This window comes from Sphaeramia orbicularis, chromosome 12 (genome assembly GCF_902148855.1).
Source record: "Sphaeramia orbicularis chromosome 12, fSphaOr1.1, whole genome shotgun sequence".
NCBI lineage: Eukaryota > Metazoa > Chordata > Actinopteri > Kurtiformes > Apogonidae > Sphaeramia > Sphaeramia orbicularis.
The window spans coordinates 25,462,838-25,477,117 of record NC_043968.1 but is presented as its reverse complement, the minus strand read 5'-3'; the positions used below and the strand labels follow the sequence as shown (position 1 = coordinate 25,477,117).

The 14,280-nt window shown below is 37.3% G+C and overlaps 1 protein-coding gene across 1 annotated transcript in view; it reads right to left on the bottom strand.

Annotated features, from left to right (window-relative positions):
• Window positions 1–14,280, bottom strand: part of camk1da (calcium/calmodulin-dependent protein kinase 1Da) — a 67,318-nt gene that overhangs the window by 30,529 nt on the left and 22,509 nt on the right. Inside the window, exon 2 of the mRNA XM_030148583.1 lies at window positions 3,126–3,257. Within this exon, the coding sequence (XP_030004443.1) occupies window positions 3,126–3,257 (132 nt within the window). The remainder of the gene's footprint in view (window positions 1–3,125; window positions 3,258–14,280) is intronic.

Here is a 14,280-nt window from a genome sequence, read left to right as displayed (position 1 = left end):
AACTTTTAATATGTAACTACTGTTACTGCTCTTCATGCATTCTGGCTCACATCAAAAGATAAGCACACTTGACTGTTGAAAATGTATACATACTATGCCTTTAACAACAATAAGGACTAAAAGAATTCCACCAAACGTCACAGCTTGTTTGGTCTGCTACATTACATGAATTTCAAAATTTAAATTTATCTCTTGAGATTGCATCTTGGCATTACAGCTCTGTTGCTGTGGTGTAATTTCTGTAAACTAATGGGACTAGACGGGTTATTCTTAGCACTTGGGATGGAACAATCCCTGGAAAGTCTGTGCCATGGGAAATGAGGAAGAAATGTAAACCATCAAGATGGTGGCCGCTGGTGTTTACCTTACAGGAGGTAATACAGGTGTTGTGTTTCCTCATATCTCTTGATTGAGCTCTTGTCACCAGAGCTGCCAAACAAATGTCATAGCCCTGCAGCACCATCCACTTACCACTTGATTTATGCCATAAACATAGCCATCACATTTGGACCTGCTGTCTCACACAGAGAGAGACTACAGTTTGCACAGTCATACTTTCATTTGTTTACTGTAATGACATTCATTTGTCTAACTGTCTGCATCGCTTCTTCATTACGAGAACCAAATCTCATTTTCTCTAATGTGACACAGTACAGGAAAAAAAAAGCAAATTCACTGCATTCAACAGCATAATATGTCTGTATCATAGCAAAAAAAAGCCATTGTCTATTTATTTTTCTACAGTGGATTTATTGATTTACTTTTATAAAGGTGTTTCTGAATGGTACCTTGCTTTATCCCTGTGGACTATTACAACAATGAGTAATGGCAACCCTGGCTGCTAGCTCATTTTTCTACACAAAATACAACAGCTACTTATGACCAATGTACTCACAAGAATACTTATAGATACAGTACTTTGAAAAAGACTTTGACCATGTTTAGCTTTGTTGCTTTTACAAGGTTGAAATGACGATATTTATTACCCCGCCCCCCCAAAGGAGAAGCAAGGGGTACTGTTCTTGGTTCTGTTTGTTTGTTTGCTTGCTTCTTTCTTTCTTTGTTTCTTTTTTTGTTAACACGTTAGCAGCAAAACTATTGGTTGAATTCATTCTAAATTCGGTTTATAGATTGCCACTGACCCAAAATAGATCTGACTACACTTTGGGAACAGTAGGTCAAAGTTAAATTTTTTATGAATTTTTAAAATATTTTTTCCCCCCCAGTTACTTACTATGGATGAAATTTCAAATGTCTGTAGCAGCAAAACTACTGGCTAAATTTATACCAAATTGGGTTTATAGACAGCCAATGACCCAAAATAGATGTGGTTACATTTTGGGAAATGTACGTCTAAGTCCAAACTTTTTATGATTTTTTAAAATCTTTTTTCTTCCATTTACTTAAAATGGGCAAAATTTCACGTCTATAAAACAATCAATTTTGTTTCAATTTACTTCAAACTTGTCACATATATAGAGGCAACTGATATGCTGACATCAGCACATACATAGACATGATGACATCAGTTGGATCGATGCCAAAATAAGCTTCAATATGTGCGAGGGGCAGGGTTTGTGGTGCCTGGCACCACTTGTTTCTCATTTTTCAGATGCAATAAGAAAATACAGTAAATATATGCACAACTTTAAAAGACACACAAAATCTGAAACAAATGGGTTGACACTAGTGACACTAAAGTCACTATTTATTGTGACCCCTGTCCCCACAACAAGAGGCAGCACAAACAATCAGACACATCTGACATGTGTCGAATGATGCCTTAGAAAATGAATGCAATAAATCTCATACTGTCTGAACAAAAGGGTTTAAGACTTGTTCAGTGCAAAGGGAGGTCATGCTAAATACTACCACTTTGATTTCTATTTCCATATTTTTATCCCTGAACTTTTAGTTTTTACTGCTGTACATCCACATTGTATCAAAATAGAGAAACTGAAAAATGCACGTGTGGTCATTATGACCTTACTAAACCAATAAACCTAATGCTGACCTAGGACTTTTGCACAGTACTGTAGATAAAATACTCTGCAGCTTATGTCATGTTATATTACATAGCAAACTGTATTGTTAAAAATGATGCTGTACAAAGAATAGTTCCAAATAAAACCAGTAAAATGACATATTTGATCATTCTCATATTTCTTAAAATTCAATTTGAGCCTACAGTCATACTGAAAAGACATCTGTGAGCTCTGTTTAGTAACATGACACATGGAAATCCAGTGGAAACATTGCAGCTGCTAGCGTCATCTACGCTAAATGAGACTATATGAAGTTCGCTCTTGCAGGCGGTGAGAAATAAACTGTGAGTGGATAGTAGACTACTAACAGGACACACGTCACCCCTCACAAAAATAACATCAGCATAAACCACACTAACATATAAAACAATTTACATTTAGAGAGCACAGATGCCTCCTTTTTCTGGATAATATTAACGTTAGTGCATATGAACTGCATGCCTGGGGTGTATTCAGACATAAACACCTCATAACAACCTGCGTGATAACAGCATTCATTTATTCTTTTTACAGCTGCAGGACATAAAGAGGAGAATTTATACCTTTCTTATATAATATTCAGACACAGTTCCATCTAAAGACATCATCTACTGAGTCAAATCCAGACTGAGCAGATCACTACTGCTAATAATGCTAATAATTTCTCATTGCAATGATTTCTTCTTCTTCTTCTTCTTCTTCTTCTTCTTCTTCTTCTTCTTCTTCTTCTTCTTCTTCTTCTTCTTCTTCTTCTTCTTCTTCTTCTTCTTCTTCTTCTTCTTCTTCTTCTTCTTCTTCTTCTTCTTCTTCTTCTTCTTCTTCTTCTTCTTCTTCTTCTTCTTCTTCTTCACTATTTGTTAATATTGTGCAGCTGTTCTGCACTGTGTTACACAAGCATACTGAAGTTTCAGTCGTGATCTGTACGTGTATGAATGTGTGGTAGGTGGGCTGTAGATCGTGACCTGGGGGCGGAGAGGGGGGTTTAAGGGAGGGTTGTGCACGAAAGAGAGAGGAGATGCACAGTTGCCCCGGTAACCAGGAATTAGGAGGCTTATGTGCCTGCGTGTGTGTGTGCATATGTGTTTTTGTCACAGCACTCACTTCCTCAGTACAGCAATCTCATTCTCGATGCTGCTCTCTTTCCCCTTCAGAGCCTTTTTGGGGATGCACTTCACTGCAAACATCCGTCCGGTCAGCTTCTCCTGGGCCAGGACCACCTCTGAAAACGCCCCTCTAGAAACAGACAAATAAAAAGTCACATGATTCACAAGTGAACTGTTTATATGGCATCATGTGAAATTGATGTCTTTGATGGTTCACTGCTTTTTACGTTAAGATTGTGATATTTAAGGTACGTAATGGTGAAGACAGAGTGACCAACTGAACACCCCTCACCCTCACAGTAGCCGCAAAAAAAGTCTTTTTGGTTAATGAGAAAAAAAAACTCCAGTCCACAATCTAACACAGTTGTACAGTTTTAATACTGGATGTCATCTGCTATGAAATGAAAAAATAAAACAAAACAAAACATGATGGATGTGCAGAATGAGCTGTTTATATCTAGTTTCACTTTATTTCGAATACGCAACAAAACAAGGTAATCCAACTTTAGTCCACAGAAATAAAACAGATTGCAAGAAAACATGAAAAACTTATACGCGAAAACAAAATATGGCTTCATTTGCATTTTCAAAAAGACAAAAACAGTTGAAGTAAAACACTCATCTTTAATTTTGTATAATTCCACATCAATAAAAACATAATTCTGTTTTATATATTCAGTCTCTATGATTAAATCCTCCCATTCACTGGACTTTTAAATAAGTTTTCATAAAGTAGAGAAATCAGATAAAAAAAAAAAAACATTTGGATTTATTTATGCACCTTATAAATTGTGGTGGGAGGGCAATGACCGCGCAGCTTCATCTGAAATATCTCAAGTGTATTTTTATAGTTACATTCTCACATAATCAAATAAAGTATTGTAGCTGCTGTAACATACCAAATGTGTATTTACAAGTGATTATGACTATAACATGTATTTAAAGACACCCCTTCTATTGTATATGAAAGACAAAAAAAAGAAAGAAAGAAAGAAAGAAAGAAAGAAAGACAGAGCCAGGGTAACTCAGAGGAGTTATCTGCATCTGAGGAGTTGAATCTGGAGGAAATGATAATTAAATTGCACTGCGATGGGATCTGTCAGCTGTAACATTAGAACATTAGGAATATTCTACTTATTCTCATGGAACACCTGCTATAGTTGAAATAATTTCAGCATTCTTCTATTGAATCGTAAAAAAAAATGCAAATCCTCGCAGCACTAATATTATTTATAATAATTGGAAATCTCCATTCAGCCATGTCTTTTGGTTTCCTCAGTGAATATGGGTTCATGTGCGCATCAGGAAGACAAGCCAGGTGATGAATGAAGATGAGCCTATTGCGAGTTAATCGGCCTGAACAGTGTGTTGACTCCTTTGTCAATCTGTCTTTAACTTCACCGATGTCGCATTAGCGTAAACGTCTCTTTTGCCTTATCTCCTTGCTCTCTGATTTGTCCATCCTTCTTTTTTTTTTTTTTTCCTGTTGCTGTTCAACATCCAGGCAACCTGTAGCTGACACAAACTCTGATTTATACAGGTTTAAGACCAATAATATAGTCTAAAAGAGCACAAGAAGGGCCTATAATGACGGCTCCTGGCTCTACTCTCTGCTGTTTCTGACCTTTTCTTCCCCTGCTTTTATGCAGCTCAAAATCCTTGTGCAGTTGGGGTTTTATCTGTTCCAGATTTCAGCCTTGAGACCTTTACACCTCACTGATGTGACGAATAAACCAAGCAAAAATAATAAATACTCACCTCCAAACATTTATCCTCAAAAATATTGATTCATTTAACACTTCTGTTCTGAAAGGTCATCAATGTGAGCTTCTCTTCAGATGACACAAACCCAATTCTATTAGCCCCTTAAAAATGCTACATATCACCTGCTTCTCTTCCACTTCGTAAAACTAAATTATTTAATTTAGGATATGAGATTTGACACAGTTGCTGAATCTACTGGCAAGGATTACAGGAGAAACATATTTTCAAGGTAATATCTTGGGCTACAAGATATGCATTTGGTTTTATCTTACTATTACTTGAACAATAGATGGTTCTAAATAGATGTAGGATATGATAGAAGCCAAAACAGGCCTGCTCCTAAGTGAATGGGTGGTTTAAAAAAAAAAAAAAAAAGAAAGTAGATTAGTCTCCTGACCTTGTGCTGTTAACACCTTATTTTAGATATCTGTCAAGGCTTCAGTAAATACAGCAAGATCCACTGCAAATACATTTCACACATCAGGTTGTTTTTCATACAGCTGGCTAAGCTTTCACTTTACCTTCATCCTTATTCTATTTTTTTGTTAAACGAGGTTTCCATTCATTGATGATTTCATTTGTGTGTTTTGCTGCACAAGTGCACCTAAAGTGTCTCATTCAAGGGGAAAATAAGAGGCTGTTGTGAATGAGCTCAAAATGTGTGCGCAACGCCATACGAAAGACTTCAAGCCATTTAGGGTGAAGCACATTTGACAAGCTGCCCATCTGTCACAAAGCTGAGCCTTCTGAAAAAACACCAGCGTGCAATCACAGGAGTACTCGTACGCACTGGGAATGATTCCCCTCGTTTTTCCTCACACCTCTCTGCAAGTATCTAATTTTCTTCTCACCCTGACATCTTCATCCTCCCCTTGTCATTCCCTCTCTTTGTCTCTCACCTCACGCTCGACCCATCCTTCACAGTGACAAGTGATCATACTGCTCGTTGCCCCTGGTGATCAAGGTGGACTGTCCGGCAACCAATCACAATCGCTTCAGTTCCACACATACATGCGCTCACAACCGACACCTGCTTGTACTGATAATGACTGTTGTGGCTTTTAGTGACGTCAAACTTAGACAAGTGGACCGTGCTGTTTGTATTGTTGCCTCCTTACACACACACACACACACACACACAAACACACATACACGCATAGTCGCACACACACACACTGTCAAAGCCATTCATTCATCAACCTCAGAGCATGCATCACTGAGCACCCATTGAAAAAAAAAGCCAACCAGGGATATACTGCATACATACCCGTAATCTACACTAAACTCTAATTCCCCATAATCTTAATATTCTAAATATTAAAATAACACTGTTTTTCCCTTAAAATGTGCATTTGCTCAGTGATCACATGGCTACATTAGCAGATTGCTGGTTGTGTTTAACTGTATCGCATCACTTGTATTTGCGAACATGCAGTTCACAATTCATCACCTGTGTCTTTAGATAGCACTTTCATAAATAAATATGCACAGGTGGCACACATTTGCACCTAAGCTGCTGCTCTGCATATTGAGATATTGTTATTAAATGTGGTATTTATAGTCTGTAAGCTGTTAAAACGAGGAAGAGTGACCGGCTTTTACCAGCAGCTACACTGAAACTACAGTAAAACATCTATCATGGCAGTCCTTTAAAACCTTGCATAAATGTTGTGATGTGTATAAAAATGTTATCCTAGAAATGCTAATTCTACCTAAACAAGTAACAAGTAGTTGATTAATTAATAAGTACTTTATAATTGCCAAAAAAAAATGCAACCAATTTATTAAATACTAATACAATCTGCAAGTGTTAAAGGTTCTAGCATTCCTATAAACATTCTATTCTACAATATTCTGTTTTGTAGTTGATTGATTCATTCCCTAAATGGCCCAACCTAGTGTCTTCAAACAATACAAAACTTAAAGACATTTCATTATTTGTCACAATAGTAACATCTGGGAAGCTAAAACCAGTAAATATTTTTCTTCAAAAATCATCATAAAAACACTGGTCAACAGTGGTTTTGGTACTGGGAGAAAAATATCCAATCTAACCTAAATCAGGTACGGTGCAGGATTTTTCCAGCATGTCAAGATTTTGGGAGATGCCAGTGTTTAGCTTCTGTCCCTCCTAAATGATCAAAATTCAGGGCGCTTTCAATACCTGAAGGAAAAATTTGGTGCAGGCCAGAGTGATGCAAAACTGAAAACTGGAATTTTCACTGGACCTGAGATTGAAGAACTCATTGGTGATCCTGTATTCCCCTCACAATTCAGCTCTCTTGAATTAACAGTTTGAGATTCATTTGTGCAAGTGGTACAAAATGTTCTGGGTAACCACAGGACCCCAGATAATGATCAAGTATTGGACGGATGGGTTGCAAAAAGTCACTCAGAGTTAATTTCCTCCAATGGCACCTTGATTTCTTTCCACCCAGTTTGGATGACGTAAGTGATGAGCAAGTGAATGATTTCATCCAGATAATTCTGAAACACAAATGAGGTACCAATGGGTTTCAAACCAAAAAAGATGGTGATTTGTCGTTGGTTCCTACAACAGGAAACAGTAAAATCAACAAGAGTAAGACTGTCGGAAATATTTCTGAATGATTATGGGTTAATGTTTTATTCTTCAATGAGCATAATCTTCATATCTATATGTAAATTTGACCAATTCATCACATATTATCTTCAGATTATGAATATATAATAAATAAATAAATAAATAGATTAAAAAAAAAAAAAAAAAAAAAAAAAATAATAATAATAATAATAATAATAATATAAAAGGGGTTGGTACAAGATTGGCAAATTTTAGTTAACATGTTCACATGACTTAAAATCCAAGTGTAGGGAGATTATGATTTCAGGTTTGGAATGTAGGTCATTTTTGCTGGGTAAGTTTTTGGCCACATTTAGTGATGAACTTGCCTCTTTCTTCCTCATTGTAGCTGCTAAAAAACGTGATAATGAAGGGCTATCTCTACAGCCAATGTTTTATTTGTCTGTTTTGGGCTCTATGTTTAAGGGATATTACCTCTGGTCCACACTTCAGCTTGTGGTATTATTCTTCCACACTTTCTCACTTGTCTGCAGATTCACACTTCCACACCTTTAATACTTGCAGACTGAATTAGCATTAAAATACTAAAATGCAGCCTCTCCATCAGTATCATCATTCACAGACTTTAAGGACATTTTCTCACAACAAACAGGAGTTTTGTGATCTGTTCACACATATACACAATATGGTATTAGATGGTCAAATTTTAACACCTTGCTCTGCTTTCATTAGAACTGAAAAAATATAAGACAGAGTGAAAGGCAGCAGAATGCTCTGGGAAGAAAAGCAAAAGTAGATATTAAATTGTGATTTTAAGCTTTTTCAGATTGAAAAGATACAAAAATATACATACATTACATACACTGTTCATTCAAGCTGAGTATGGGTTTGAATAACAGAGAGAAGTGAAAAAACTCAGAAGCTGAATTGAGGAAAAAGGTCAAAAGAGAGAGAGGGGAGAAATGGAGAGGGACTGTGTATGTGTGCACAATGGCAAAAAAAAAAAAAAAAAAAAGTGAATGGAAGTAGAATGGACAGGTTCACACACACGCACCACTATAACAGCAGGAACGCAGCATGTTGTACTTCACATTGTGTCAAACCTAAATTAATTTGCTTGTCACACACACAGTGAAGGACCCGCAGGCTTCATTTGATTCGAGGAAGGGAGCTTGTATAACATCTGGCAGCTAAGTTCACACACTGTGTCTGTGTGTCAGGGGTAGACTAGTAGCTGGCAGTCCCCGCTACTGCTACCAGCAGCAACAATGATTGCATTTCCCCCTGTATGAACCAGTGTAATTGTGTCAGTTGAGCTCCAGTGCCTCTGTCAGTGCTCTGAGCAGGAAATGCATTGGCAGCAACAGTGTGTGCATGTGTGTTTCTCCATCGAGCACATATCCAACAGGGAAGCAGTCTGTCTTATATACACAATAAGACACAGTAAGACAGAAATGGAGAGGCAGAGACTAGAAAAGGCTGTTGAGGTGACAAGGTGACCCTGACATGGAAGCTGTCAGGAGCCATCAGCAATCCTGAAAAACTCATCTTCTAAAGCCGTTCATTCATCAAACGCTTGAAGCACAATTCCAAAAAAAAAATGTTATCTTTATGTCACTGCTATATCATCTCAAGCATCACCACCATTTTACAAGTATTTTAAGGCTTATGTTTTAAATTGAACTGTCATTATAGGCTATGGATCACTAACCACATGCAAATCCTTTGATGTAAGCAGCTCTGGACCAGAAAGGTTTCAGAAAAAAACATATTTTGAGTGTTCCAGTGTTAAAAACAGGTATAAGATAAATGTGGAGTCGGTGACAACACATCCATTAATGCTCTTCTAGACGTTCTCAAAGTGATCAGCTACAGTAGACCTGTCATGCACTGAAGTTTTGGAATATAATTAACTTAACATTGAGAAATGTTGAAACATCTTTCATGAAAATGAAAGGTGGACCAACCACAACTATTCTTTATACACGATTTAATATGCAGCACTTCATCATTTCTCTGCCATTGTGGTTTGTGTGTGTGGGACACTTAACCTGCCTCAGCTTCATAAAAAATGTCTTTATCTAAATCATTTCTTTCTGTGGCTGCTTAATGAGTAACCTTGTTCTTTAAAACATCTCAAACTCTCTCAAACATGCAAGGAAAAAACAGTACTATTGCCTGTTTATACAGAATATTTTGACTATGATCAACAAAACTGTTAGTTGTGTAAATGGAGGTGAGGTTGAACAGCACTGAGTCCTTCAAGTAAAGTGGAAAACCTTAAAAAAAAAAAAAAAAAGCAAGAGCAAAATGACCACGTGTTCCAGACAAAGAGGCTTGTTTGCCTCAGATTCATTCAGCTCATACATGTGAGAACACACATGCATGCAGAGAAGGATAATGTCAGCTCTGTAGGCTCCTGCCTGATCAATAACTACCAGTTCAATCAAAGCAGAAGCGACCGTCTCTGAATGGACTCACGCACACACAACAGAGCCCTGATAATGACAGAGCATGAGCAAGGACAATTATACAGAGCCGAGCTAACGTCATCATAAAGCCACGAACACACATGCATGAACGTTTTTATGTGCTCTGAATACAAAGTCCTCTGCTTGAACTGTATGTTATTGTTTTTATTGAAATACAAGCAAAGGCACTTATTGAGAAATCTGTGTAAACACACAAAGGAGTTTACAGGCGGTGAATGAAGAAAAAATAAAACCCCACACAATCAGAAAATAGGGGGGATGGGACAATAGAGTAAGAGTGAAGAAATGGGAAGATTAGTGCGCAGTGACACTGACAAAGAAAGATGAAACGTGGTCGACAGGTAGGTGGTGTTGTTTGGTGGAAGAAAAAAAAACCTGGCATGTTCCAGTCGTGGGCACAAGCCAGTTGGCTCTCAGACAGAAACATCTTTCTCTACCTAGCAGCATTTTTCCTTCAAGCAAGGAATCCATGTAGGTCTGGGCAATATAGCACTGAATTAATGTGATTAGTTACAATATTTGTTCTTGGACAATGAGTAAAAGGTATTCTGTAAAATCTAAGTTATTTTTTAATTAAGAGTAACATTACTGATGAGTTATCCTTACTGAGTTACAACTGTACCATAAAAGCTGCAGCACTTCATATTTTTTAGCATCACACTGCAGGCAAAAGTAGCCCATATGTGATTTTTTTTTTATTAGTCTTAACTGCACAAATCAGACTTAGGCTACTTTCACATGGTCCCAAACTGGATATGTCTCATGTTTAGCCAAGTGTCTTCAATACAAACAGTCATGTTGCATTTCATCTGACTTTTAGCTCACTGAAATGTGAACGATGTCACAATTGGAGAAGGATTTACATCTGTAAGCACAGTGTGCTACGAGACTTCAGGACAGTAGACTATTCACATGAATCTGATGGCAGTAGCATTTAACCCTATAACGCCAAACGCATCATATTTGATACATGACTTTTGAAGCCCTCCACAGGATCAGTGTGATTTTTTTTTCTTGAAAAACCTGATGTATACAATTAGATACATCCAATACACAGATAATCCACTAGGGAGGAGGAATTCGTTCACAAAAGGCCTTTCCAGTGACACTACAAGACTGTCATTAATGAGGAAGGAGGCAAGAAAATACCAACTTGTTAGACATGTTTGTGTTATATTATGTTTTTGTTTGTTCAAAAATAATAATTTTTTACCATTGAGACCTGATGTATCAAATATGATACAAAATTGAAACTCATACATGGGAATTGATATTTGAAAAAAATTTTTTTGGTTGTTCAGATGGACCAATAAAGGCTCCAGTTTCAAAGAACTGGAATTTTCATGGTTCAGGATTTACAGGGTTAAGTTATAATGTGAACAACCTTGCAAACTTCTGAAAAAATCCCAACTGAGACTGTCAGTGTGAACGCAGCCTAATTGCAGATTTTTTCAGACAGGTGGTGAAATTAAGACTGCCAGATGTATTTACCAGTTGCTGATCAGATTCTGTCTGATATGACCTGGATGTGACTCTGAGCTCCACCCTGTGCCTCAATGTAGACTCTTGGAAAACTGGTGGCACATTTCTATAATGGAATCATGGTTAGGTTAAAGGCCAACTCACTTTATTATCCCCAAAGGGACATTCAGCCTCTGCATTTTACCCATCCTAATATGCACAGCACCTTGCACTAGTAATTTTCTCTAAGCATTTGCATTTAGCTGTCACTGAAGATGCTCTGGGACCGAGTCCAGATCTTCATCAGTACCTTGGTCAAGGGCACTGACTGGAGAATTAACCCATGGCAGCGGAAACCAGATAACTAAACTCAACATAGAAAGGATTTGGCCACAAGAAGCTGATTTGAGGAAAATGTTCAAAAGAGAGTGACTGTGTGAAAGCACGCGGCCGTCTATCTTTACATTTAGTCTTTTGATTTAGACTGAGAGGAAAGACCTGCAGAAAAAAGTGGGTATTCTTAAATTCTAGTGTTTTTTTCCCTCCTGATTTTGACTCCTTTACTAAGGCAGCGCAAATTAGCTAGAGTGCAATCCAAAAAAAAAAGCACCTACGAGAGTAATCACTTTTTGGGATAATTTACTGACAACTTGCCAGCTCATTTCAATAATGACCTGCTGCACTATGGAGACCAGAGCAATTAAACAAGATGCAGGCGCAGGGATTCTGGAAATAGCAACGCAGAACAAAGGGAGGCAGCGGAGGAAAAACTGGAGGAGTTAGTGAATGAATGTAATTGAGTGTAAAATAGTGACTAAAGTGCTCTAAAAGCACTTAATCAATGTCTAACCTGTTCATGAGGGCAGATCTGATCACTGTTGTAAGGGAGGTAAATACAGGAAGGGAAAGGTACATTCCACAGAGGAAATTAAAGAAGATAGCACACAGGAAGATGCATAGAAAAGTCACATTTTAAGGCTGTTATCGAACTGAATTCTGACATATTCATAATTTGCATCATTCTGTGGTAAAAACCTTTGCGGTAAATACATTGGTTCTATACGGCAACAGGTAGGGTGTTGTTTTTTAATATTAGTAATATAAAGGAAACATGGTGTGCTGTCTGTATTGGTCACAGATGAATGTTACTGAACTGAATGTTTGATTATATTTCAATATTTCTGTTTTTTTGCCATGAAGCCTCATAACATTACGTGAAAGTAAAACTTCCGCTTGACATGTTGATCTTGGTGATTTGGAAATGTTATATCAGTGCATCTCAGGAACAACTCTGGAGAAAATTTGAGTCGTTTCAGAGAAAATGTGAGCTGTTTTGTAGTCAGTCTGCTCCGATAGTTAAACCAGGCGCAAATGTGTTGAGACATCCTTTTTTTAGCAGCAAATAATGCTGCAATCGGCAGTAAATCTCCTTCCCAAAAAGAAATTTGAAATGGGAACTTCCACAAATACATATGGAATTGTGTCAGGCGCAAAAGTAACTGTGTCCACACCTTTTCAGAGCCAAGCTTCAGAATCTCAGCGTGTTTTTAACGCCAAATTCAGGTTTGTGCTGGCGATAAAAACCAAATCTAAAAAAATATATAAACTCTCTTACGTATTAAGACGTAAAACCTACATTATTGAAATCATATTTGAGTTTATCGAGTGGGAAACTCAATTAAAATCATAGATCATCCTTGTTGAAATTACTTGTCCATATCAGCTCATCCTTCATCCAAAGCATATGCTCAATGGTGTCTGAGCCTCCTTCTGTTTGCTAAATCAGGAAGTTGAGGAGGTGAAAGGTGTGACATCCTTTGAAAATTGACTTTGTTACATATTGAGGATGATATTCGGTAAATCTGAGCTCATGCTGCTGAATTCCAAGGCCCGCAAATACAAGTCACACACCTTCTAAATTTTCTGTTTGTTCAATATTCTGCTTTAAAATGGTCATGTTTAAGACTTTTATTGTGCTTTCTGCATTGACATTCAAGATTCCTTTTATTGTCATTGTATACACAGAGCATACACAATGAAATTCTGATGCGCTTGTAAAAGACTGTACTTCTCGAGGACAAAAAAGGGAAATATACAACGCAAAAAAGTTAAATAGTAGAAAGTAGTAAAAACAGTATAAAAAGACACACACACACTCCACCCCTGTCCCATTTTGTCAAGTTACACATCCACTTATAAGCAAGGGAGGTGCAAATTCAGTAAAAAAAAAAAAAATTGCACCACGCTGGACTTTTTTATTACATGAATTACACGTATGGGTAGAACCACTAGTACTATAAGCTATGTGATCTTTGGAGATACCTAGTAGAGCTGCATAATATATTGTTTGAGCATCGTCATCACAATGTACGTGTGCGCGATAATCACATTGCACATCCTGCAATGTAGGAGGCAAATGAACTCAACATATTCTCATCTAATTTCAACCTGGGTATCTGACACACACTACGCACAGCAATCCACCAATCCCAATCGTTCTTAATCAGTTTGCCTAAGCAGAGCACGCCCCTGCACATGGAGTGAGTCGCTGGTAACAACACTGAAAAATAAGCAACAAACAAGAAAAAAAAAAAATCACCAAAAACGAAGACTTTTTTTGATTAATTTGACCATTTACGTTGGCACCACACAGCTATTACACCCTCCTGAGTATTTTTTTATATCACAATATATATCACAGGGTTAAAAAAAAAATTGCAAAGTCAGTTTTTTCCAATATCATGCAGCCCTAATAGCTAGAAATAAAAATTCACTACAGATACCCCTCAAGGCAGAGTCTCGGCTTCAGATTTGTTCTGTCGTTATTTTCTTCTCAGGAATCTTCTCACAGTTCCTTGCATTCTGGTTTTGTT